Source organism: Tauraco erythrolophus, chromosome 10, assembly GCF_009769465.1.
Source record: "Tauraco erythrolophus isolate bTauEry1 chromosome 10, bTauEry1.pri, whole genome shotgun sequence".
In the NCBI taxonomy this organism is placed as follows: domain Eukaryota; kingdom Metazoa; phylum Chordata; class Aves; order Musophagiformes; family Musophagidae; genus Tauraco; species Tauraco erythrolophus.
Genome location: NC_141474.1, coordinates 16993678 through 17017668, shown reverse-complemented (window position 1 = coordinate 17017668; position 23991 = coordinate 16993678). Strand labels below are relative to the sequence as shown.

The window sequence follows — 23991 nt, the reverse complement described above, 5'->3', positions numbered from 1 at the left end:
CACACTGCTGCTGGAGTTTTAGCGGTAAATGCTGCTAATGGAGCTCGCTCAGTGCCTGTGGGAGCAAGGCTTGCAGGCAGCTGTGCCCGGCAGGAAAGGGCCCTCCTGTGGGCAGAGGGGCTGGCTGCTGTGCCCCAGCCAGCCCAAGCCCAGTACCCCCCAGCCAGCCCTCCCTCTGCCCACAACAGCAGCTTCCCTGTAAAACAAATACCCTCCCACTGCAGGGACAGCCCCAAGCCTACCTGTGCCACCCACTGTGCTGCTCCTCGGAGCCTCCCCTGGTCTGGGCAGGGCCAAGAGCATCACCAGGCCTTCCCCATTACCACTTAGTCTTCTACATTGATTTTCTGCGTTAATTAACCCAGCATAATGAGCCTGATGTGGTTTACAAAGCACCTGGTGCCTCCTGCGGTGCCTATGCCACAGCCTCTCCCCCAACCACTGTGATGATGTACCATGTTTCTGTGATGGTGTGCTGTGTTTCTGTTCAACAAAAGCCTCGCCTGTGAAGCCCAGGTGTGGAGGAGCTGCCTGGTGCCTGAGCAGCATGTGCTGGGTTAGCTCTGTGGGGACATGCTTCAGCCACAGCCCACGAGGGCGGCTCTGTGAAGAAGGGGCTGTGGCGGAACTCACAGGTGGCAGAAAGCAGGAGCACAGAGGGACCAGGGTGGTGGGATGGCAGGTGGAGCGCCATGGTCCTCGGGTGGGCAGGGGCAGAGGGGGACTCTGCTCGCTGGTTTTGTCCAGAGTAAAAGTACAAAGCTGGAAACAAGAGTATATATCCATGTGGGTACACAAGGTTATGTGCACACGTAAAGGTCCAGGCTGCCGTGCTGCACCCTGCTGGGAAAAGGACAAGGGATCCCTCTGTTATCCTCCTGATTCTCTTTTGTGTGGGTTGCGAGTGCCAGATGGAGCAAACCCTGCTGGCAAGGCAGGCAGGCAAAAGGCAACTCTGTGAGTCCCAACAGGCTTAAGTACAAACTATGCACCTGCTGCTTGGGTGTCCCTGTAAACTCCCAGCGAGACACAGACATTTAATCTTGCTAGAGGACATTCAAGTTCCTCCTGGGCTCAGTGAGGACTCCTGGCAGTTTACGTACCTAAAGCAGACACTTAAAACTGCTGTTTCCCCTCAAAACCCTTTGATGATGATAGTCCTAAGCACAGTATAACCCAGTCTTCAAAAGCATGAAGTGTTTAACTGAAATCAGTGGGAGCTGGACAAATAAATATGGCAGTGGTGGTTTTTAATCACCAGAGCCCTTGTGCAAATTCTGCTGTGCCTGCATTCCCTCAAATGCCATATCCCTGACCAGCACTGTGGTGTATCGTTGTAACAGCTGACATTCACAAATGTGCTGAAGTTACATATTAAATAAAAATCACTCTGAACCATCCTCAATACTTTATTAACTTAAAACATTATTCCAATAAATATGTACCAATAAACATAAGACACTCCATAAAATCTAAACAAGGACATTTACAAATCTGTCAACAAAGTAAAAACAGCATTTTTTAAACTGAGGTACATGCAGGGTCATTTAAGGCAAATTCAGTCAATTATACTTTTATAATGATTCCTGCCCACCTCATCTGAGTTTCCCTTTTTAACATTAAAAAACAAAAACAAATATACAAATGATGCTATTGAGTAGCTATTTTTCAGTTATTAGAACAAGCCCAGAGTGCAGGAGCCAGTAATGGTTCTGGACAGAAAGTCTGCGCCTCCCCTCCTTGGTCAGGATCCCTTGTTGGATGGTTTCTAGTTATAAGGCATAACTCTGTGCTTTGGCTTTTCCCCTTGTCTTTCACAGGCTTCCTTTTCCCCAGAGGATGTAGCAAGAAGTAACCCCCCATGCCTCATGCACACAGCCAGGTCTTGCACAGAGAGATTCCTCCGGGAGGAGAAAAAGGGCCTCTCTGTAACTGTTAATGCAGCTCCTGATTTGCACCAAAACATGAGAGCAGGATCAGGCCCAAGCTGGTACCTTTGCTTAAAAAACAGGAAGATGTCAAACTGCACAGTTCAGTCCTGATCCTCCAGGTTCTCCTGACAGGGAACCAAGAGTGAAGCCACTGAGCACTGAAATTCAAACAAGGCAAGCGCTCCCTACACCACGTGCTGATGGCTCTCTTGTCACGACCATGTAAGCCATGTTATACCCATGTTTCCCTGCAAGGTGATTCAAGCTACCGAAAACTTCAGAGGGTTCATCTTGGCCATGGGAGAAATATTTTCCAGCTTACAGATATTTGGTAGCTTATCCATCTTTGGAGTATCAGGCTTCATATCTAAAAGGCTTATTTTCCAGTGTTATTTCAGAAACAGGGTGAGGCAGGGGGACAAAGAGAGAAACCCCAGCCTTTAATTTCCGTTTCACAGTCATTCAAGTTGAGCTGTCAATGCATGGCCCTGTCCTCTTCTTTCCTCTCTGAGCTCCCAGTCAGAAAGGTAATGCCAGCATCTGTGCTCAGGACATGGCTTGGGTTCAGCGGAGAAGCCAAGGGAGTCTGTTCTCATAGTGTTGTAGGTGCTTTTCATATTGCAGCTGGGACTCATTTCAGGCCGTGCTGTGTCTCCCGGTGTCTCCGTAAATCCACCTTTCGTTGGAAGCCTTTGCCGCACAGATCACAGCCAAAGGGCTTGAAGCCTGTGTGCTTCCTGCTGTGGGTGATGAGGTTGGAGCTCTGACTAAAGGCTTTTCCACACACCTGGCACTTGTGAGGCTTCTCACCTGCAAGCAGAAGGCAGAGGGGAGAGAGGGAGGGTGTGTGAAAGAGGCAACATGCTGCTTATGCAGGACCAGAGCAAACAGGAAATGCACACTGGGCCTTAGAGCTAATCAAAGGGATTCTTGTGTGATAACCAAATAAGTCATTCTTATAAAATACATGCAATTGGGAGCCTTAAAGCATTAGCTGAACCTGCACTGCAGTTGAGCAGGCCTGGATTTGGCTGCCCCTCCATCAGCCCAGTATAGTCCTGGGAGCAGCCTAAAGTACAAAGTGCTCCCAGGACACCGTAACTCGTGAATATATTTGGCTGCTTGGGCTCTGTGCGATTTAAACGCCTTTGTGTCCTAGAAACATGATGAACTCCTGAAAAGACCCCCAGGTCGTGCTGAATGCCTGACATCGATTATTATAGCATCAGTATAGGGGCAGGTGGAATAGATAGATGGAGTCTGTTAAGCCAAACCCACTGAGTGGAGGTCTGTCACTAAGGGAGATATGAGGGCCCTTAAGTGAACCCTGAAGGGCAAGATCTCATCCAGAGATCCACTCTTCTCTCCGTTCCCCACACTGAAATGCTAGCAGTCACCCTGCGCCAGCCCTGAAGTTCTCCTGCAGGCAAACAACATAAATGGGAACAAATCCAGCCTCCAGAACTTCTCCTACGAAGGGGTCAGTGGCAAAACTGCACTGGCTTCCATGGGAGCAGGATATCAGTACAGGTCCCTTCCAACCCTAACCATTCTATGATTCCATGATTCTATGATTTTCATAGTGTTTATTATCAAATAACGGATAAAGGGGAACTCAACCACCAAACCAAGCCTGATTTTCCGAGTGGCTTTGCACCTGCAGAGCCTACTGACTTCAGCTGGAGCAACAAACTCTTTGCACGTTGGAAGATCAGATTCTTAGAAACATGAAATAATACAAAATGTGCTGGAGGCTCAGTTCACAAGTGTGTGCTGAATACTAAAGGGATCCCTGCTTCAGTTAAGGACCTGGTTTTATATTAACAATTTAAAAGCCTAGGCACAGTTTCTGATCTCACAACAAAATGATGGTTTTGACCTATTCAGAATTTGGCTGAAATTCTACTTAATCAAGCCTCATTTGAAAAAGTTACTATGGAAAAATTTTTTGTGTTACTTCCTAAATATTTTCATCCAGCAAACACCTGGTGGAAAATCTTTATAAGTAACATTTATTGTTCACTGCTTGTTATCTGGAAAAGTCACAACCAAGCAGTGCTACATATAATGCCATCTTTCTATACATTTGCCACTTTTAGGCTTCACCCTTATCTGCTAGTGGTCACTATTAGGAAACAGGATTTTGGTCATCTGAACCTTGGGTTTGGCTAGTACGGCTGTTATTTTGTGTCTACAAACGCCTCTGTATCTCACACATCATTCATTTCCCTCTACTTTAAGTGAATGGTGCAGGTCTCAAAGGCAAGATTTTCTTTTAAAGATTCCTGATAAACCTGCTTCTCACTGAATGATATTTTAAAAACAATTTCCTTTGGTGATTCACCTGCACTTTATTAGTTTCCATGTTTATTACTAACAGTGAAACTTGAGAACTCTGCACCTCTCCTTCCATTCTGTATCCAACTGTAGCCATTTCTCAGAAAGTCCAGGTGGAAGTGCAGATGATCTCTGAACAAATATTTAGACTAAGAGTTGGACCCTAGGCCCTCCAGTTTAGTGTTTGATCTAGAGGAGGAGACTCATGTTGTTCCTATTGTAAATTGTTAGATCCTGCAAAAAGAAATGCTGCAATCAAATTCACCTGTCATTTTCCAGAGACCTCAGCTGTAAATCAAGGCTACACGAATGCTCTACAAATCATCTTACACAAAAGCCCTTTGAATAAACATTGGTGGATCCTATTAAGGGAACACTGATTGGATTGCGAGGATTTGGGCTATTTTGCAGCTGCTGTTCATGAAACCACATTCAAATCACCCTCCTTTGCACAAGGAGAACTCAGATAGCATGAACAGCAGCAGCGCAGTGAGAAGTCCTGGGTGGTGCATGTACTGTCCCAGTTGAGGAGGGATGGACTGCTGCAGAGAGACCTCTTCAGAGACCTGCAGCTGCAGTTGGGGCTGAAAGCCAGCAGCTGCAGGGCTGACCTGTGTGAATGAAGGTGTGTTTCTTCATATCAGATTTCTGATGGAACCGCTTCCCACAGTACTGGCACGGATAGGGCCGGGTGTCCGAGTGGATGAGCAGGTGAGTGGACAGAGTAGAAGATCTCTTAAAACTCTTGCCACAAATCTTACAATCAAAGCTGCGTTCCTGCAGAGAGAGGAGCCCAAACACACACACGTTACACCATGCCAGTGATCCCACCAGCAACAAACTGCCTGGCAGCGCATCAGTGTTGGCTCTTCTGCCTTAGCAAGCACTTCCACTTCTCCAGAGAGTTGGACTGGCCTGTGGAGATGCTAACACTGGCATGACAGCACCACATGATAATAAAGATAATGCACCCTCTCCCAGTGCTGTGCACTGCTCCTCACAAAATTTAATTGAACAGCTCTTCCTGCTGGCAGGAATGGCAAGGTGGGAGCAGCCCCAACCGACTGGGCAGAGTCTGCCTGCACATTTCAACAAGGGCCCAAGATATGATCACTCCACTGGGCAGCCCAACAGCTGCAGCACTGTTCAGAGGCCGCCTCTCCATTGTACACAGGAAAGTGGGTGCTGAGGTCTCCTTGAGTCTCCTGGGAAATCTCTGTGGCAGGCTGACTTCTGCTGGCAGGGTAACAGCTAACAGCTTATTTGTAGTTGCATTAAAATTCAAGTGAAAGGTACCTAGAGCACCTGGGGAGAACAACTTTTTTGGCTTACTACTTTAACATACAAAAACAAATGCATTAAGACCTTGCTGTCTCTCTCCTCTCCCTCACACACTCCACCACTTTCTTCCATCATAAAGCATCTCTTCATCCCTTAACTACCATCACACATTCCTCTTCCTGCTATGCTTTCATACAATCACCTTAGTTTATTTGCCTTTTAATGCACTATCCCTGAAATGTTGTCCCCTCCATGGACACAATATGCAGTGCTGCTCTTTTCACCAGTATTTAATGGGTGCTGAGTTGTTTCCCCTCATTGTGTGCTCTGCTGTTGACACTCGTGAAATTGTAAATAAAACAGCTGGCAAAAAAACATTGCTGTAACTATATCCTCCAAAAGCCAATTGAAGAAGAAAGATTTGCCAGATCAAGTGGGTGGGTGAAGGGGAAATATGGCACAGTATCAGCAGGTGGAAAATGTTACAAGTCCTCCTACCAAAATTAACTACCATATTCTTTTGGTGTGTGACTCAGAGTGTGTCGAGACGGGTGAAGTCTGCGCTCTATACCTGACTGGTCGTTCAGATGTTCCCTGCACAGACACAATGACTTTGACAAACAAGGGAAGATTCATTTCTTTGGGGGAGGGGAGGAGAAAGAATGAGGAGAGCTGCGTCGATAGAAAGCACAGTGAGTTGCTTTAGCTGTTAAAAAAAGTCCACATCCGCACTACAATTTCCAGCTCTGAGAGTGAAAATGTATTATTTATTATCTGTTACTTCTAGAGTGCCAAAAGTGCCCATTGCTTAATACAGACACACACAAGATCTGGAGAATGGAAACAAAGCGTGTGTTCTTTAATATGTTGATGTGCTCCTTTGCTCACTAGCTGTCTACCCCTTCCTCTGCCTGCCACCATATTCTTCACAAACAGCTGCCCACTGCAGCCCTACTATCTTCCCTTCCTTTCCTCAGTTTAGATGCCCACCTACTGCCCTGTGATTGCCTTCATGGCACCCCCGGAGCCAGCCGAAGCAAGCAGCTGGCCCTGGCCCTCGGACCTTTATCCTGGCAGTCTGCCCAGCTCTCACCTGCGAGTGCACAGCCTTGTGCTGCTCCAGGCTGACGGCATGGCCGAAGGTCTTGCCACACATGTCACAGGCAAAGGGCCTTGTGCCACTGTGTGAGCGGCGCACATGTACCTCAAGGCCATGTGGCGTGGAGAAGACCTGAGGGGAGAGAGCACAGAGGGTCAGAGTTGCCAGCAAGAAGGGGCTGGGGAAGAGTCATAACCAGTGTGGGAGAAAGGAATCCCTACCTTGCTGCACTTGACACACTTGTAAGAGCCAGTGCTGATGAGCAATGGACGGCACAAGAGGTCCGACTCCACTTTGATGCCACCTGGCCCCTTCTCTTGCTGCAGCCCAGTTTGTGTCTCAGCATAGAGTCCAGGTGTTGCTGCCGGCGGCCGCTCAAACAGCCCCGGGCCTGGGGAGCTGAAGTCGCTATAAAGTCCGAGGGAAGAGCTACACTCTGCACCGTAGAGGGCAGGCTCGGAGCCCCGCTCACAGAAGAGCCCCAGGGCTGAGGTTCGCTCCAGCGTCGGGCAGGGCCTGTAGTTTTGCACAAGGTGCCTCAGATCGGAGCCACCCAGGCTGTTCCACATGTACGGCTTGAAGGGCACCGAGAAGGGGGGTGCTTCATCTAGGGACGGACACACAGATCGCTCTGAGGCTGCGGAAACACAAGAGCATGGGAATTAGCGCGCCTCACAATCCAGCCACCATCAATCAACTCAGCACTCAGACTTGTGCCAGGAGCCAGAACCCCGAACTGCACGATAAGGCTGCCCTTTCATCTCTAATGGGAGGACATTTTATATCGCACTGTAGGGTCAGCGCATCCAGTACTACCTACTCACCTGCTGTCCCAGCCAAATTATTTAAAGCAGCCACTAATTTTGTCCACTTCCATCTCTGGATGCCCAGGTGAGTACACACTAATCTGACTGTTGAGACACTAAACTCAGTCTGCAACATCCTTTGGTTTTATCTGCAGCTCCTCAGAAAAGTCTATCTACTATGTCCCAAGATGGGCATCAAAGCTAACAGTCCAAATGTTTAAGCTCTGACGTAGATCCCACACATCCATATAGCAAATATGACATTAGGAGGTGCCAGAAGGAGCAGGAGTGACAAGATCTACCCGTTCAACAAAACTACAAACTGCTTGTTGTACAATTTGGTGCCCAAATCTAGCCTCTCAACTTCACGCCGTGACTGTCTGGAACTATACTACAGCATAATTGAAACAAAGAACAGCTTTTGAGGTGCTTGAATGTCATGCCTCACTTTTTCAGAAAAAAATAAACTAAAATCAGTCCTCATCTGAAATAAAATCATGAAATAAAATTTCTGACTGCTCTGAGTTTCTCCAAGCAAAGAAACTGAGTTCACCTAAAACACTGAGCTTTGCAAAATGATCTGTATAGGCCACATTAAAAATTGAAGACACAAAAAGATTTTCCTAGCAGTCATAATCAAAGTGATCTTCCACCAGGACAAGCTCAGATGGCTTCAGCTGGCTCTGACATGCTCACCTTTGGCAATGGCATCTGACCAAGGCAGTGGTCACAAGATGAATCACACTTGAGGGACCCATAGCAGAGTCTGATGCAATGGCAGGAACACAGCTTTTGAGATCAGTGTCTAAAGGCACAGATTCTCAGGGAGCCTCGCATAGAGGAAAGTACAGTTGGGCAGGGAACAAGAGGTACCAGACCCCACCTGTGTGGGCCTGAGATGCTGATTAATGCCCAAGGTGCTCTGCTTTCACTCTTCATCACAACAGAGAGCAGCACTGGGAGAGAGGCAAATGTCTCCACTGGACAAATGTATTAGTGAACCAAGGAAAAGATGACTCAATTAACTGAAGTGCTGATGCCTTCACAGAGATATTGGCATCGCTTACAACTTGGATGTCCAGAATAACCTCCCTTACCCAAAAACTTCACCACCCACAGTTGCTCTCTTGCTTTTTCTCATTCTTGTCAGCTTCACAGCTCCCATGGCTTTCTCAACCTTCAGCAAACCAAGATAATGAGAGGTGGGCTAGGGAAGGAAAGCATGATGTGTTAGGATATCCATTTGGATAGGCAGATGGTCACTGAGGGTTACAGAAGGGAGCGGAAAATGAGGTGAAAACTGAGCTTTGAATGACTCGACTGTTTCCTGTGTTTTACATAATTTCAGATGTTGTCTCAAATTCTTCCATTGAAATTAGCAGTCTTTTGGTTGGAAATATATGCGCACACACAAACTGGGACAATTTAACAGAGCGATGAAATCAAATTAGCTGACATGGTGCCGAGCATGATTTTTCCTGTTCTGCACTGACTGCAAAGTTGTGGTCAGCGTCACATCATCTATCTTGTGTCTTTGCAACCAGTTTCAGTGTTGCCATCTCTCATGATTTTATCGCAAGATTCAAAACTATCTTAAAGCCCTAGCTCTTGAAATTGCATGATTTCATCAGGCCCTTAGCTTTCCTTTTGTTTGCTTGTTCTTAACTTTTTGTTTCCTCTCAAAGCCAATTTCTAGCCCAGACTGTAAAGAAAAGCATGCAAACGTAAACTCTCAACACTAGAACTGAATATCCATAAGGTATTACTTACAATCTTGATTTCTAAGCCAGCCCATTGAGTGAAAGGAGACGGAAGGCTGACCTGATTTTTGAGCCCCTGGAATTGGCAACACGGGACACGGTAAACATTGCACCACAGATCAGTTTGCGTGTAAAGTTCCTTCCATCACTTCACATGCTTTGGAGATCTCTCGAGCACAAGAGCAGGGGAGACACTCATGCTGTACTTGTCAGCGGCCAGCTCAAGCCATTCAAGCCCTGTACCCAGTGTCAAGGCGACCTGCAAACCCTGCTCTGACACGCTGCAGGGCACTTCTGTGTCTGCCTCTCCTCCACTCCACAGCACCTAGACCTCCAAGGGGTGAGCAGGGAGGGAGAGACAGATTCTCCCTCCTCTTCCTAGCAATTCTGTGCAGCCTTTATGTAGATCACTTCTGGGAAGAGAAACATCAATGCTCTTTTTTGAAGGCAAGGCAAACTCAACTTGAAATGGTTGGGAACAGATTGATATGCACAGCAAAGAAAGATTCAAGTGTCCTCCAGAGACCACAAAACACCCCACTCTCTGCACAACTCCACTATACCCAGTAAAAGCCTCCCTCCAAGACTGCAGCATCAACAGGCTCATCAGGAGATACTAATATACTGATGCACTGAGCTGTGGGCACCTTCTGCATACGCAAACGCATGTGATTACCGACACAGGTAGAAAGTCAGGTTAAATAACAAAGTGATTTGCACTGATGGAGTCAACAACATATTAGAGCCCTAACAGCTATTGTGTCTATGTATGCCTGCCTGGATCAGCACCACAGCACTCAAAAGATAAACCGTAAATCTGGCTTTCACTGCATATTGAAGTGCAGCCTGCACCTATGTTCACTTCTAGGGACAAAGGGGTCATAGTACTACTCACTGCATCTGCCCTGAGCATGATTTAGAAACATCATTTCTCATCTGCCCTGCCTGTCAAAGCACAGAAACTGTGCCCCACCCAGACAAGCACAATCATAGAAATCCAGTCTCTCACCAGTGCATCTTGCAGAAGTGACTCAGGCACAGATTCCAGCTTCATGCTGAATCTGACAAAGCAGTTGAAAGGCAGAGAGGTTGGGGGGGAGCTGGGAGGAAGTCTGACTATCTAATCCTGCTGCCACTGCCTTCATCATTAACATAACAGCACCTCTCTCAATGCACAGAGGTTCATTTAATAAAGCTCTTTCCTTATAGTAATTGGAGTCCCTTATCTTCCTTTTCCTCCTGTGAATGGGATCAGTCAGATCATTCCACCTCATCCCGAAAAATCTTGATTTGGGGATGTCTCCCTCATTTTGCTAAGATATCTTCCCTGGGTAGCTGGATGATTAGCTTCGAGCTAATGGATCTCACAGCAGGGGAAAAAATGAGTGGAGAAGAGGAAAAGGCAGAGCAGCCCTGGTAAATACCTGCTCCATTTTACATAGGTCTTTTTGACACTGCGTGAAAACAGTCTGTCCCCTGTGCAGAAGTTATCATTATTTGAGGAAGGAGGAACAGGACAAATTCGTTAGAACAAAAAATAACACACATCCATATACTTTGTGCAGAAAGAATAGCAAAAGAGACACTGCTGCATTGCTGTGCTTAGTCCGGTCTGTCATTTGCACAGAATGAAACTGTCCCGTGGCTGGCTGTGATGATACTGGGCGGCATTTTGAATGCCCTCTCAAAGGGATTTAGGACTCTTAAAAGAGGGGTAGGCTTTAAAAATGCAAACCCACATCACTATAATCCACCGTTGATATGCAAGGACACTATAAAGACTAAGTGGGAAAATCGGTGGGGAAACGGGACTAAATATTCGTTTGCTGGTAGTCTGCTGTCAGTGGGTAAAGCTGAGACAATTTTTCCTTCACTAAGACAGAAATTGTTCGTTTTTCCAGCTGTCACTTTTTAACCGAGGCAATAAAAAGTGGTTTCTATATATTTTTGTTAGAAAATGACATCATTGTATTTTTAAACGAGATAAGTATTCGCGCCAGGCTGGGGACAGCATCTCCCACTGCTCCAACCACATCAAAGATAGGACGAGGGAGCTAGAGACAGGCGCTGCAGCCATAAGTGTGAGTTTCCTGGATTTGGGGTGTTTAAATCTGACCGTCATTATTTTAATCTGGTTTTTACGAATGCATTTTTAGAAAATTAAAAAAAAAAAAAAAACACAACAAAACGAAAAGAGAGAGAAGGTGGGGGGAGAAGGAGAGGGAGAGGGAGCAATCTTTTTTATAGTCAAGAGGCAAGAAATAACCTGAAAGGGTGTTAGAGAAAATGTCTAGCAAGTAGTACAAAACACAAAGTCAACGCTGTTTACTACAGGTACGTAGATAGCCTAGTAGAGATTTTTACTGTCTTAAAAAAACATCCAAACTCTGGGTAGCAGAACCTGTACAAAACTGACGGGACCTTTAAAACATTTAAACAAACCTTTAAAACTTGCCTCTAGCAATTAACTGGAAACAAAAAAATCAACGCCCGATGGCATCACAACTTCCCTACAACCTGACTGTCACCCACTGCTCTCTCAGCAGTGGGAGATGGGCTGGAAAAGCAACCGGAGAGAGAGAACCCGAAAACGAGTGGAAGGAACACTCGAGTTTCGACGGCGGCGTCCGGCCATGAGACATGGCCTCACGGCACAGACACAGACACGCAGCCGGACGGACCCTCGCCGAACGCTGCTCTCCTCGGTCCTACCTGGCGAGACGGAGGGCGAGGGAGGTCTCCAGAAATCCTCAAACTCGGACACCCTGTCACAGACGCTGCCCTCGCAGCTGGGCGCTGACTCGGAGGTGCCATCGACAGCCTCGGTAAGGTGGGATTCCGGGGAGAAGCGCCCCTGGGAAGACTCCGGATCGGGGAGGACGTTGCGGCACAGCCCCGTGTCCTCGGGGATCTTGCTGTCTGCAACGAAAAGGGGGTGAGGGGGCTCCTCAGTGCGGGTCTGCGGTGGGGGCCAGCCACCTCCCGCGGCGGGCCCGCTCCCACCAAGGTTTGCTGCCGAACTCTCTCCAATCCCGCAACAGCCCCTTCGGCGCCCCGCAGGGCTTGCGGTGCCGGGAGGCTGCACAGCTCCCGGCGGGTGCGGGTGGTGCTGCCGCTGGCAGCGGGGCGATGTGGGGCGGGCGGGCTCTGTCCGCCTCAAGCGAGGCTGCGACCGAGGGACTCCTACCTGCACAGATCTGGGCCAGCACCGACTCCAGCCGCAGGCTGTAGTCTTCGTCAGCGGAGCGGGGCTGGTGGTAGCTGTGCGCTTTCTTGCTCTTCACTAGGAAGGACCTCGGCATGGTGGGGTGCTGTCACGGCCGGCGCGGCCGCAGTCCCTCTCCAAGCGCCAGGCACGGTGGCGGCGGCGAGCGTCACCCCCGAGTCTCCCGCGGGGCGGCGGCGGGGAGGCGACCTGCGGGAGGCGCAGAGCCCGCCGGTGAGGGCCGGGGGCGCCGGCCGGGAGGGGCCGTTCGCCAGGGGCGGTGCGCCAGGTGGCAGCGCGCAGGTGGCTGCGGCCGCCGCCCCCGGCCCCGCTCCCCTCGCCCCCCCTCCCCTCGCCCCCCCTCCCCGGAGCGCAGCTACTCTGTGTCCCGCCGCCCCCGGCCAACGTTGCTCCCCAGGCAGTGTCGCTTGGACCTCCCCGGCCACGCTCTGGCGGCCCGACGGCGAGCGGTGGCCGGTTCGTCAGAGGAGGGATGCCGGCCCGACGGCGGCTGTCCGATGGCGGGGAACAGGCAACAGCAACGGCCGGGGACCGTTCGTCGGACGAGCAGGGGCTGAGGGAGCTGGGGGCGGTCATGTGCACCCCCGTCTCTCCGCGGGAGCGCGGCCGCACTCCGCCACCGCGCCCCCATGTTTGCGCCCGCACCGGCGGCCGCGACAGAAGCGGCGCCAAGAAAACTCACCCCCGAAACGGCTTATCAGTCCCCGCCACCCAGGACGGGCTGGAAGGCGCAGGACTGCTGCCGGGACGGGCGGGAGAGTCGTTACAAACCCGACAGCCTAAACCCGACGCCTGAGAGGCTGTTGCTGTCGGAGGGACTGATTCACCCACCCAGCGCGAACCACGATAACGCGAAAACGAACAAAACGGAATCTCTCCTGCAGCCCGCAGCTGTTGGCGCCGCGGCACCTTGCAGCTGCGGGCACCGAAAGCCGGGGCGGGGAAGAGAGACGAGGTGGGAAACCTCCGGGGGGGGCGCTGCGGGGGGCCGAGGGGGACAGGGGCCGGGTTAAGCAGAGCTGACCCGAGCCTGCCCCTCGGGCGAAGGCGGGAGAGGTTCATCGAACGCGTCCAGCGCCGGGCCGCCCCTGGCGTTGCACTTGACACTTTGCAAAAAGCGCGTTTACACCACGTTTGTTTGGTTCTTCTGGGGGACTTCGGGGGCTTGCTTTTCTTTTTTCCCCTCCCGTCAGTGGCCTCAGGTTTGCTAACGGGGACCCCGCCCGCCCCGGCCGGAGCGGAGCCCGTCGCCGGGGGCACGGCAGCTGCTCCTGAGGTGGCGACCCTGGCTGCGCCGCGAAGCACAAGCCCGTCCGTGCCCGCCGGGGGCAGGGCTCCGCGCTGCCGGGGAGGCGCCGCCCCGGGCACGGCGCCGGGCCGGCGGGTGGGAGCGTTGCTGCCCAAGCCCACCTGCGCCTCTATTCATCCTTGAGCGGGGGCTGGCAGCGAACGGGGGGAGAGAAATCAAAGCGGCCCGATAGCGCGTCGCCCTCCTCGACAGCAACGGCAGCCGCAGCCGTTGAGGGGCTCCGCGCGCCGCTTCTGCCGCGTGTTTTCGTCCCGGCGCGGCGCTTTTCCCTCCAAAAGCCACGCCGCGGAGGCGCCGCCGGCCTCCCCCGCCCCGCCGCCCAAGGCCGGAGCCTGCCAGGCTGGGGCCGGGCCCGTGGGAAGGCGAGTCCCGCACCCCACCTGGCCGCGGCACGCCGCTCCTGCGCGGGCACCTGCCCCCGCTCCCCCCCCGCCCCCCCCCCCCCGCTGGCTGCTGCGGGGGCGCGGGGCCGGCGCCTTCTCGCGCCGCCGCGGTTGAGGCCGGGCCGGAGCGGCGCGGGGGGCCGGCGGGGGGGGGGGGGGGGGGGGGGGCGCTGACAGCCCGGCCCGCCCGCCGGCAGCTGCCCACGCCAGGCGAGAAAAGCAAGAGGGCTTACCCATTTGCAGGGGTGAAGGAAGCTGGGCTGGAGACGGGGTTTGCGCCGCAAAACAGCCTGTTAGTTTGGGTGACTTTAAATTTAGTCTCCCTTTAAGGAGCAATGGTGCTTTTTTTTTTTCTTTTCTGTCTCTCTCAACTCCTTCAGAGCTCGGCCCCCTAAACCACAAATTCCACTTCCTGAGCGTTAGGAGCTTCTGCAACAAAAAAAAAAGCTTTTAAAAAAAAAAAGGCCAAAGCCTCACAAATCAGCACTGTTCCCCCTCCTCTCTCTCTCTCATTTTTCCTTAAATGAAAATGTCTTACCGTATTCCACCTCACAGGGCCCGCTGAAGTGACATCAAAGTGTCATTCTGGAATCGGGCGTTTCATTTCTCTCGGGGTTCTGCTCTAGAAATTACACACATCTATCTGAACTATTCTTGGATCCCCTGCAACTTCCGCAACGAAAACAAGTCACAGATTCAAAACACAGATTGACTCAAGGCGGGCAGAGGCAGAGGGCAGGGGACGGAGAAGCCGGCGCCCGCCCCGCCGAGCCGGCTTCGCGCAGCATCCCTGCCCCTGGCCCCGGGAACCGGGGACGGGCTTCCCGCCTCCGTCGAGCCGTGCATGGCGTTATAATCGGGGCTAAGGCAGGGCCCCGGGCGACGGAGACCTCCCCTAGACTAGAAATAACTTGTTGTGGAAAACTCTTTTGGGATAAATACGCCCAACGGCGCTGAAAATACCTTAAGACCCAAGCCTAGAGGTTTGCTCATTTCCCTTCGGATTTAGGTAATGGTTAAATATGGAAAGGGTAGGCGAGATCCCCCACCACCCCCCTCCCCGGAGCACGGTGGCTACTGTAGTTTGAGAGCGATTCACACACGAAGGAGAAAGAGGAGTGGAGCCAGGCGAGAATGAAGTGATTGCCTTCCTCGCTTGCGTGCCGATGCTCAGGTTGCTAACTCGGGCAGGACCCGGGCGGCAGGCACCGGCGACGAGCACGGTAGCGGGAGTCCGCGGCAGGCAGCGCCCCGCACCGCCCGCAGCTGCGGAGACGCCCGCAGCTGCGGAGACCCCCGCGCTGCGCAGCCAGGGAGCCTGTGTCCTTCTGCAAAGAGAAAAAGGCTCGTCTTCCTTCACATACACGCCCCGACCCCAAAACACAGTGTTCCAGGTCTAGCCTCGGATTCCTGATGCAGCCAGGAAATCCGGCTCGGTACTTCAGTATTTTACTGAGGTGATTCCAGACTTGGCTCTTGGACATCTCAGGCCACCAGCAACCTCGTTTCGGTGACCGTAGGGCCGCCCGAAGTACGGCTCTGCAGTGAGCGAATCGAGATTTAACACCGTTTCCCGTTCAGAAACGATCGAGACTGAAGTCGGACGAGGCAGGAGCAAACTTCAGCTTCCGTCACGCCGAGGACCATGCTGGCTTTGCGAACAGGTGCTCTTCTTTACCACCACCCCATCCCCGAAGTATTCACAGAAAAATTAGTCACTTTGTGCCTGTGAGCCCGTGTGGAACATGGGATTAACCTGACTTCCGAAAATCTAACTAAGCAAACACCACCACGAGAAAAACTGTCCAACCTTTTGCGTGATGCTTTAGTAGTGACACAAAAGGAAGTTGAAGAACACGACTGACACATCGTCCTTAACACCTTGGTTATTGCCGGAAAGTTCCTGGTGCTGGGCACAGCAGTTTTACTTACGGCATCTGTATACCGCAGTCCCCTTGTTGCGCTTTTGGTTGATTACTCTGAAAATCATTCACGCCATCAGCTTTAAAAATAAATGCTGGAATCAGTAGAAATAACCAGATTAGAACAACTCGGTGTAATTTCATGTATGCGTCTTCGTTGACTCACTGTTTGCGACCTTTTGCAAAACAATCGTTCTCGTTTGCCTCTGTAACGGCATAATAAACTAATAGCCTTTCGATTATTTGCCAAACAGCGCTTCGACTGTGGATAATGAAAGCAACAGAAAACATTACGATGACTTACTATCAGGGCTTATAAACAATTCTGACCTGGTTACAATAAAATACATATTCGTCTTTATACATCTAAGTTCAAAATTTATACAGTTGTGGGTTTTGTTTGTTTGTTTTGGTTTGTGTTTTGTTTTGGTTTTGTTTTTTTCCTTTGCACGTTTCGAAGCACGGCGATTTCCGTGCGGGAGGTGCTCGCTACTTGCCGAGGAGCTGGATGCGCTGCCGGGAGCCGGAGAGCCCGCTCCAAGCGGCTCCGCTCGGGGCTCTGCTGCGGGAGGCACCGCGCCAAGCTCCCTTGTGCTTAGCCCACCTGCAGACGGCACTTTCTCACCTACTGCTTCCTAAACTGTTTTAAATCCTTCAGCAAAAACAGGGAAATCAAACGAGTGAATCGAGTGCTTAATTCAGCATATAATCTCTCACGTAAGGGTGGCTGCTGCATGGCCACCAGGAACAGGCATCCGGCTCCCGGGGCGTCAGCTTTCTCAAAGGCATAGAGGAGAAAGTGTGCGAAAACGGCTTTGCTGCGTGATTTGCAAAACCAATTCGTGCCTGAAATGTGCCCCACCTTCCCAGGTTTCCGTCGGGACGGACGATTTGCTTTACGCCGTCGGTGAGGATGGGGCAAGCGGAACGCCGGCGCTGCCCGCCGAGCCGTGCCGAGGACGACCCGAGGCTGCCGCAGGCGCCTTGTGCCGGCGTAGCTCTGTCCGCGGAAGGTGCGCGGCCAGCAGGCTCCCTCCGGGACGCGGCGCGCTGCGGGCACGGGCACGGGCACGGGCACGGGCACGGGCACGGGCACGGGCACGGGCACGGGCACGGGCACGGGCACGGGCACGGGCACGGGCACGGGCTGGCAGTACCGGGGCCGGCAGCTCCCTGCCACGCGGCTGCGCCAGCGCCGGGCGCGGGGCCCTGCTGCCCCGCGTGCCCGCGGGCGGCGGCGCGAGGCCAGGCGAGGCGGGAAGCGGCGCGTCCTCCCTCACCCTCCCTGAGGGGAGCCGTCAGGGCGGGCTGAAACGTTGGAGCTTTTTTTTCATCTCGCGGACTTCCAGCGCTTTTTATCTGGAACTTCCCGCTCACGCGTTTTATCTTGCAACCCAGAAATACCGCTGGGTTGCTATCTCTGCCGAACAAGGGACTGAAAGTGCTGCAGCTGCTGGAATCCATAGGTAGGGCCTGAAGGCCATTTCCACTCCTTCCCCTGCGACAGCCGCTGTCCCAGGGCTCTTGTTCCATCCCCGAGAAGAGCTTGCTGTCTGTCGTAACAGCACGCTAAACAGAGGTGAAGGGACTAAGCTCTTATGCTTGGTTTATGGTGTGACTGACGTGCCTCAGTTCAGTAATCTTTAAGATACGTCCTGTGTGTGCAGTGGTTATCATGTGACACTGCAAGAGCTGCATAACAGTACCAAGTATTTTGTATGCCACGGTGGAAAAGCCAAAAGCCAACGGTCCTGAGTTGGTAGGGGCATGTAACTCGTGTGAAGTATAGCTGATGGGAGCTGGGGCTGGGTTTTAACAGGGCTGCTCTAATGCTTCCCCCAAAAGGGAGCGTAATATTCGAAGTTAAGCATAAAAACTTGGTAAGATACAGTTGAATGCAATGGTAAGTACATGGTCATTACCCCGTAGTGACAAAAGAGGGGAAGAAATAAATAAAAGGAGTATTTTAAACTAGGGTGGGATTACATTATAGTCATGTTTAAGACCGAAGAGCCTCAATGTAATTTACTGCACCATTTACAGCAGCTGCCTGATTTCACCATTAATGCTAAGAAGACATCAGATAAGGCACCAAAGGTGATGGGATGCAGATGAGATCTTCACGTTTAGAAGTGATGACACCCTGTGTAACAGGAAGAAGAATTTAAAGAACAGGATTTGACAGGTAAGCTGCTTGGTGTGTAGGGGAGGAGAAGCAATTTCTCATCTGTGGAAATCAGGATTGGTCGAAGGCAGCAAAGAGGGCAATTCTGTGGGGAACTTGTGAGTAACATACACACTTTGAAGAGATAAAACCCGAGATCACATTTATCCAGAACACTTTCACTATGAGAAGCTGCTCGATATTGTAGCACTGTGCATTCTGTTGGGAAGTGTGTCTTTACTTTTTAATAACTTTTTTGTAAATATTTAATTATTTTTAAAATATCCTGCTTATTGTTTATTTCCCCCCCCAGCATCTTGTCATTACCTTCTTTATATTAATTCTTGTGGCATAGGTGTGCTGTAAATATGTTACATGAATCCATGATTTTGATAGCAATTTTTTTAATCACTAGGGAAACCAAAGTAACTTCTGCCACTTTTAGAGCAGATTAGAAAAGTAGTGATAACTGTGAGGATGAACTGGAGAGGGAAAGTAACAGTTGGCTGTGGTGTTGAAGGCTGGGAAGGAAAAGAGGGATTCCAGCTTTGCGAAGGAGTGGGCCAAGAATTTACCTCCATTATGAATAGAAGAAAAGCTGAATCAATGGGTTACAGAATGCAGACTATGTATAATGGTCTCAGAAATTTTGGTTCTCATAGTAGGATGTTAAAATTTCATTCACTTTCTTTTTGTTAAAAAAAAACAACCACCACAACCAACCAAAACCCTCAGAGAATTAAAAAAAATACATTGGTGCAATTATACTGATAAAAATATTTCACAGAACAAAAGTGAGCTTCATTAAATCCAGACATCTGTTAGGTGATATATAGCTTTCCTCTTCCCTCTCAATACACTGAGTCAGTAGCTGGTGCATAATTAAACATAACACTGTAATTTCCACCTAGATTGTACTAACTTCTATTTTATAGGTTGATTTTTTATTTTAGTCTCCAGGACCAGCCTAATGGCTTTCCTAGGCGATTTGCATTATCCTCTACTTTTCCCCAAAATTAGTTACATTTTTGGAGCTACTACAGGTAAGGGAATTAGCAGCACATCTAGTCTAAAATGTAGATATTTTTATGCTAACATATCTTTAGGTCATTTTAGCTTGAAACATAAATGTTGTATGAACACCAAATTTCACTGAGTCACTAGCATAGCCTCTGACATGGAACAGTGATTACATTAAAAACACCAGAGAAACGCACAGTTCCTTCTGTGTTGCAGTTACACGAAAGGGCTGAGTGAGTTCAATGGTACAAAATTCACAAAGTGGTTTCATTAAATTTATGCAAACTCCCATGTGGATACTTCTTGTAATCACCTTCGTAGCAATTTAGTTTAGTTAATATAGGAAATGGCGCATATAGTTGAAAATTGAATTTAGTGGAATGTAGTATGTTGTGAACATGTATGTAGTCGAGACCTGCATTTTGTCAAAAAACATGACCAACATGAACAAGTAGTTGTTGAGCTGTGAATGTAATCTGTGCTTCTTAACTTCACAGATGTACTTTCTCTCAACTAGTCATGCTCCCAATTTTTCACAAATGTTACAAACTTCTAATACATTGAAAATGAAATTAAATTGCTTAAGTAAGAAGATGTCTAATCATAAATGCTATTAGGACCTAAAATATTCACTCCCTTAGCATGGAGAAATAAGAAAATGTAAATATTGAGGCTTCTCTAGCTAGTGAAGATATCTGATTATCAGATTGGGAAAGCGTAAGTATTTTCACTACCAAACATAAAACGTAATTTACATGGAAACTGGATGTAACAGGGTATCCTCCTTCCCTGTTTCACCTAACTGTCTTCTCAGCTGCAGCACTTGCATATTCAAGAATCTTAAGGTTTCATGTTTACATGCTTTTATTTACCTTATGCTTTTAGCATTCACATTGAGCTCTTACAGCCTGCATGTAAGAGCAAATCTAAGAGAACGGCAAAGTTTGTTAGAAGGTCATGCAAGCAAGGTCATGGTGTATAGCACAATCAGTATGCTTTATTTATTGACGCGTTACTAAATATATTATCTGTGCTGTTGATGATTTGACATTGTTCTGGTGCATATTCAAATTGTAATATACATAGGCAAAGAGATTAGTGTCATTTTTTGGCAGAATAGTTGCAGAAAAAGCAGGATGATTCTGAACAGCCTCCCTTGGGTTGTCTTCCTAGGATATTCTGTGCGTAACCAAGTCTTCTGAAAATGCAGCATGTCCAGTGATTCACCTTCATCACTAGAAGAGATGCAGTTAGTTGCATAAGAACTTTTGCTTTTCCTTTGATATTTTTATTTATGCTGTTATTCAGTATCAGTATTTATTCTATTAGTATACTTTAAAACCACAAAAGTTCAGGAAATAACCCATGCCAACTAATCTCACTTGCTATCACTTGAACAGTAAGGCAGTTATTGCAAAATCATAACACTTCACTGTTCAAACAGACAGGATTTTTATGGCTCTCCAACTGAATTTTGCTCCTGCCACTTATTACAGAACATTACCTTTAAGAGAAACTTGCAGCTGGTATTGATGACAGGCAACGAGACATTTGCCACTTATCCCCTTGGGCAACAATTATCCAGGTGCAAGCATAAGTTGCCAGATGCTCATTTGAAGGTAAAAAAGGCAAATGTTACTTGTTAGGGGAGAAAAGTGCCCCTGGTTTGGTTTTGCATACATGAGATTTCCAACAGGGATTACAATCAGTCAACTAATCCACCTCAGAGATGGCAGTTTCTACAGGCTATGCTGGGAACTGCATATTCACTGGTAGCATGTGGGGAAACTTTGCAGCAATACTGCAGCAAGTTACGAGCTGCAGCAATCAGTAAGTTGGAATTTGTCACCCACCTGCTTAAAATTTAAATTAGATTGCACCTGGGCAGATAATACTGTTGAAGAGGCCCAGAACATGCTGCTTCCATGCAGCCTTCCCTATTATTCTTTGAATATTTATCTCCTCAGTTACGCTGTTTCTTTCTGAGGACATATTCAAAAGTAAAGGAAATGCCTAACAGGAGTAGCAGACACGTTCAGCAGTATGCTTCCACTGTTATGCAATTTTAAACAGCTACACTGCTTCTCATGGGTAGCAAGATGGTTAACGTATGTGCTGCCTGCCAGTACCAACTTTTGCATGGCTTTTTTTATTAATAGGACAGTTGCAAACATTGCTAGAAAACAAGTCTTAAGGATTGTTTAATTATAATACCTGTCGTTAAGAATATTCTTTACTAGAATGTGGCCGAGAGGGTAAGTGAATGTTCATATGACAGTAGTAGAGGATCTTGTTCTGTCCAAGAAGCTAGGGCCATTTTACTGGATGTCATTTTTCAGGAGAGTGTGAAAGCAGAATGCTCAGCTCTTACTGCTTTGGTGAATCACAGCTATTTGGTGACAGGACCAATAGCTTATTTCCTAGATAGATCTGCAATATAAAACTGTAAGAAGACTGAATTTATATGTTTCTATTGCACTGACCATGCCTTCATTAGAACTAACTGTAAGACATGAATAATTTTTCACCTTATTTGAACTACCACTCTAATCTAAAGACAGCAAGTAACTATGTGGTAACCAAGGGCTGTAGCTTAGAAGTGACTAAACAGTAAATGCTGCAACCTTGTTAAATCATGAAAAATTTATTTTCATTACATATATATGAAGGTAAAAGATTTCAGTCAATAGTGTTTTGAACAAGCATTTCCGACATGAACCTATTAGTGTAGCTAGGCTGAAACTTAATGTAAAGTTAGTGTTTTGCCTTTATTTAGCAATTCTTTTCTAGTGTGTATATACAGAATTCATTTTCCTGTTAGAATACCAGAGACAGTAATATTGCAACATTTACATTCCTCATATAAAATGGTGTAATGTACATTTTCAGCTTGGTGTAGATATATAAATATGTACAAAATAAACATAATTGTAATTAATATATTCAGACCAGGTATTATTTAGCAACATCAAAAGCAGATGCACATAGATTTAAGTGAAAATGGTGAAAAACACCTTTATGACATTAGTGACCATTATTTGCATATGTGTAGTACAGATAAAGGCTCCTCTTTCAAGCCTTCTGTGGGCATCCAATAACTTTAGTAAAACCAAAAGTAATCGAGAAGCATAAAGATAATTTTATATATATATATATGTGTGTGTGTTATGATCAGATGGTTTCTAGGGTCCATCTTGATCACAAATGGATAACAATGTAAAACATACACATTTGTTCAGAGCATAAAATATTGCACAAGAGCAATTTCTTTTGAGGAAAATAATTCCTTTGTTTGTGAACAGCAAAAATGGTTCTTGTGCATTAAAGAAATGATACATTTGCAGTTTCTAAACCAAGGAACATTCAGTAATACTGGCAGAACTGTTATCCGTCAACTTCCTCCCAGCCTGTTTTATGGCAATGGTATGTCGTTAGCAAGATTTGGCAAAGAGAGAAGGCAGACAGACAGTACATATATATATATATATTTTTTCACAGGCCAGACCAGATTCAATAGTTACCTAAACCAACTGCTAGACAGTTTTCTGACAACTGCTTCAGTTATCTGACAATTTCACCCTTAAAGACATAGGAAAGCCTTCAATGCTAGTCACAGGGATAATCACACAGTAGTAGAGTAAGATTCCATTCTTCTTTGCTTGGAAACCATCTTGTCTGAATTCTCAGTCTGAAGAACACCTTCCTCAGTATCACTGTCACTGCTGTCTACAACTGTGTGATCCAAAGCCATCTGACCAGTCCTCCTGTGTAGATGAAAGTTCACCCCACTGTCCTGTATGGAGTTAGTTATAAAATCTTCATCAGAAGAATGAAATGATTCATCATCTCCTGTGAAATGGCTGACAATGTGAATCCCATCAAAAGTGGGTTGGTCTGAGAAGTCTCTCTGGCCTTTTAGACATTTGATCTATTAGAAAAAGCAGAAGTTAACAGTTAATCAGAGCTGAAGAATCCAGCAGTAAAAAAAAAAAAAAAAAAAGCAAGAAATGTCTCATTGAACTCATATTGTATTAAACGCTAGATCTATAAGTAGCATATTTGATGATCACTTCGAAACTCAGCTGGAATCAGAACAAAATGTCTTCTCACTTCTGGCTGTTCCAGTACAGACTTTGAAAGAATCTCTCGAATTTTCAAAAAGTCTCCTTCCCTTCTCAAAGTATTTCAGTTTTAAGGCTTAATAATTAAGGTATCTAGAGAATCACTAATGAAAGTTTCCTCCAGGCTGTTTACTGCATCTCTAATACCCCCACGAGGATTGGTTATAGTTAGTTTTCTAGAGTGGCCTGTTTGTTTTGACAGCACTTTTTGCCTTCACATCTTACTTCTACAGCTCCATTCTTAATCACCTACCCTCTCTGGAGAAAAGCCCTCTCGCAGTCCCAAAGAGCAGGGTCTCAAGTGAGTATTGCCAGTTTCACACAGCCACAGAATACGCTTAGCTCTGTCTACGCTGCAAGATCAAGTGTCTTTTCATTATCTAGGTTCAGACCCAATGAGATTTCAGATCAAGAAGCGTAAGAGAAACTTCTCCTTGTACTGCATAAATAGATTGTAGTTTCAATTTAAGAGAACATCAAACAAGACAAAAAGGATTGTCAGGTCATGGACAGATAGATTTTAATTCAAAATGCACTGTGGAGTGATAAACTATTACAACCATGAGCTCAAGCTATTCAAAAGTAAAACCTAAAGCTCTGAAGTGCCCTGTTAATTTAGTGAAAATAACTGC

General features: G+C 47.9%; 2 protein-coding genes and 1 long non-coding RNA gene across 9 annotated transcripts in view; 1 reads left to right on the top strand and 2 right to left on the bottom strand.

The window, feature by feature from the left end:
• Window positions 1–1873: 1873 nt before the first annotated feature.
• GFI1 (growth factor independent 1 transcriptional repressor) lies at window positions 1874–12580 on the bottom strand. Of its 3 annotated transcripts, none has more exons than XM_086617309.1 (6): window positions 12361–12580; window positions 11927–12068; window positions 6870–7285; window positions 6643–6780; window positions 4880–5045; window positions 1874–2741 (listed from the first exon to the last, which is right to left on the bottom strand). In XM_086617309.1, the coding sequence occupies exons 1-6, from the start codon at window positions 12514–12516 to the stop codon at window positions 2563–2565; spliced, it is 1197 nt and encodes a 398-aa protein (XP_086473435.1). In that variant the 5' UTR covers window positions 12517–12580; the 3' UTR covers window positions 1874–2562. The 3 variants fall into 3 exon arrangements, with proteins under 3 accessions (XP_086473435.1, XP_086473434.1, XP_086473436.1); XM_086617308.1 differs by having other exon boundaries at window positions 11927–12133; window positions 12402–12580; XM_086617310.1 differs by having other exon boundaries at window positions 2702–2741; window positions 4785–5045; window positions 11927–12133; window positions 12402–12580.
• A 5174-nt stretch (window positions 12581–17754) lies between these two features.
• Window positions 17755–23991, top strand: part of LOC147528176 (uncharacterized) — a 36804-nt gene continuing 30567 nt past the window's right edge. The window contains exons 1-3 of one of the 3 annotated variants that reach the window (XR_015222365.1): window positions 17755–17813; window positions 18098–18239; window positions 20412–20449. This is a non-coding gene — a long non-coding RNA (uncharacterized LOC147528176). Of the gene's footprint in view, window positions 17958–18097; window positions 18240–20411; window positions 20450–23991 lie in introns of those variants that run through there. The other 2 variants (XR_015222363.1, XR_015222364.1) reach the window with 2 other exon arrangements.
• The window catches only part of LOC104379256 (divergent protein kinase domain 1A), a 112033-nt gene continuing 110883 nt past the window's right edge, over window positions 22842–23991 (bottom strand). For all 3 annotated transcript variants that reach the window (XM_086617408.1, XM_086617410.1, XM_086617409.1), the window contains one exon: window positions 22842–23166. In XM_086617408.1, the coding sequence (XP_086473534.1) occupies window positions 22861–23166 (306 nt within the window). In that variant the 3' untranslated portion in view covers window positions 22842–22860. The remainder of the gene's footprint in view (window positions 23167–23991) is intronic.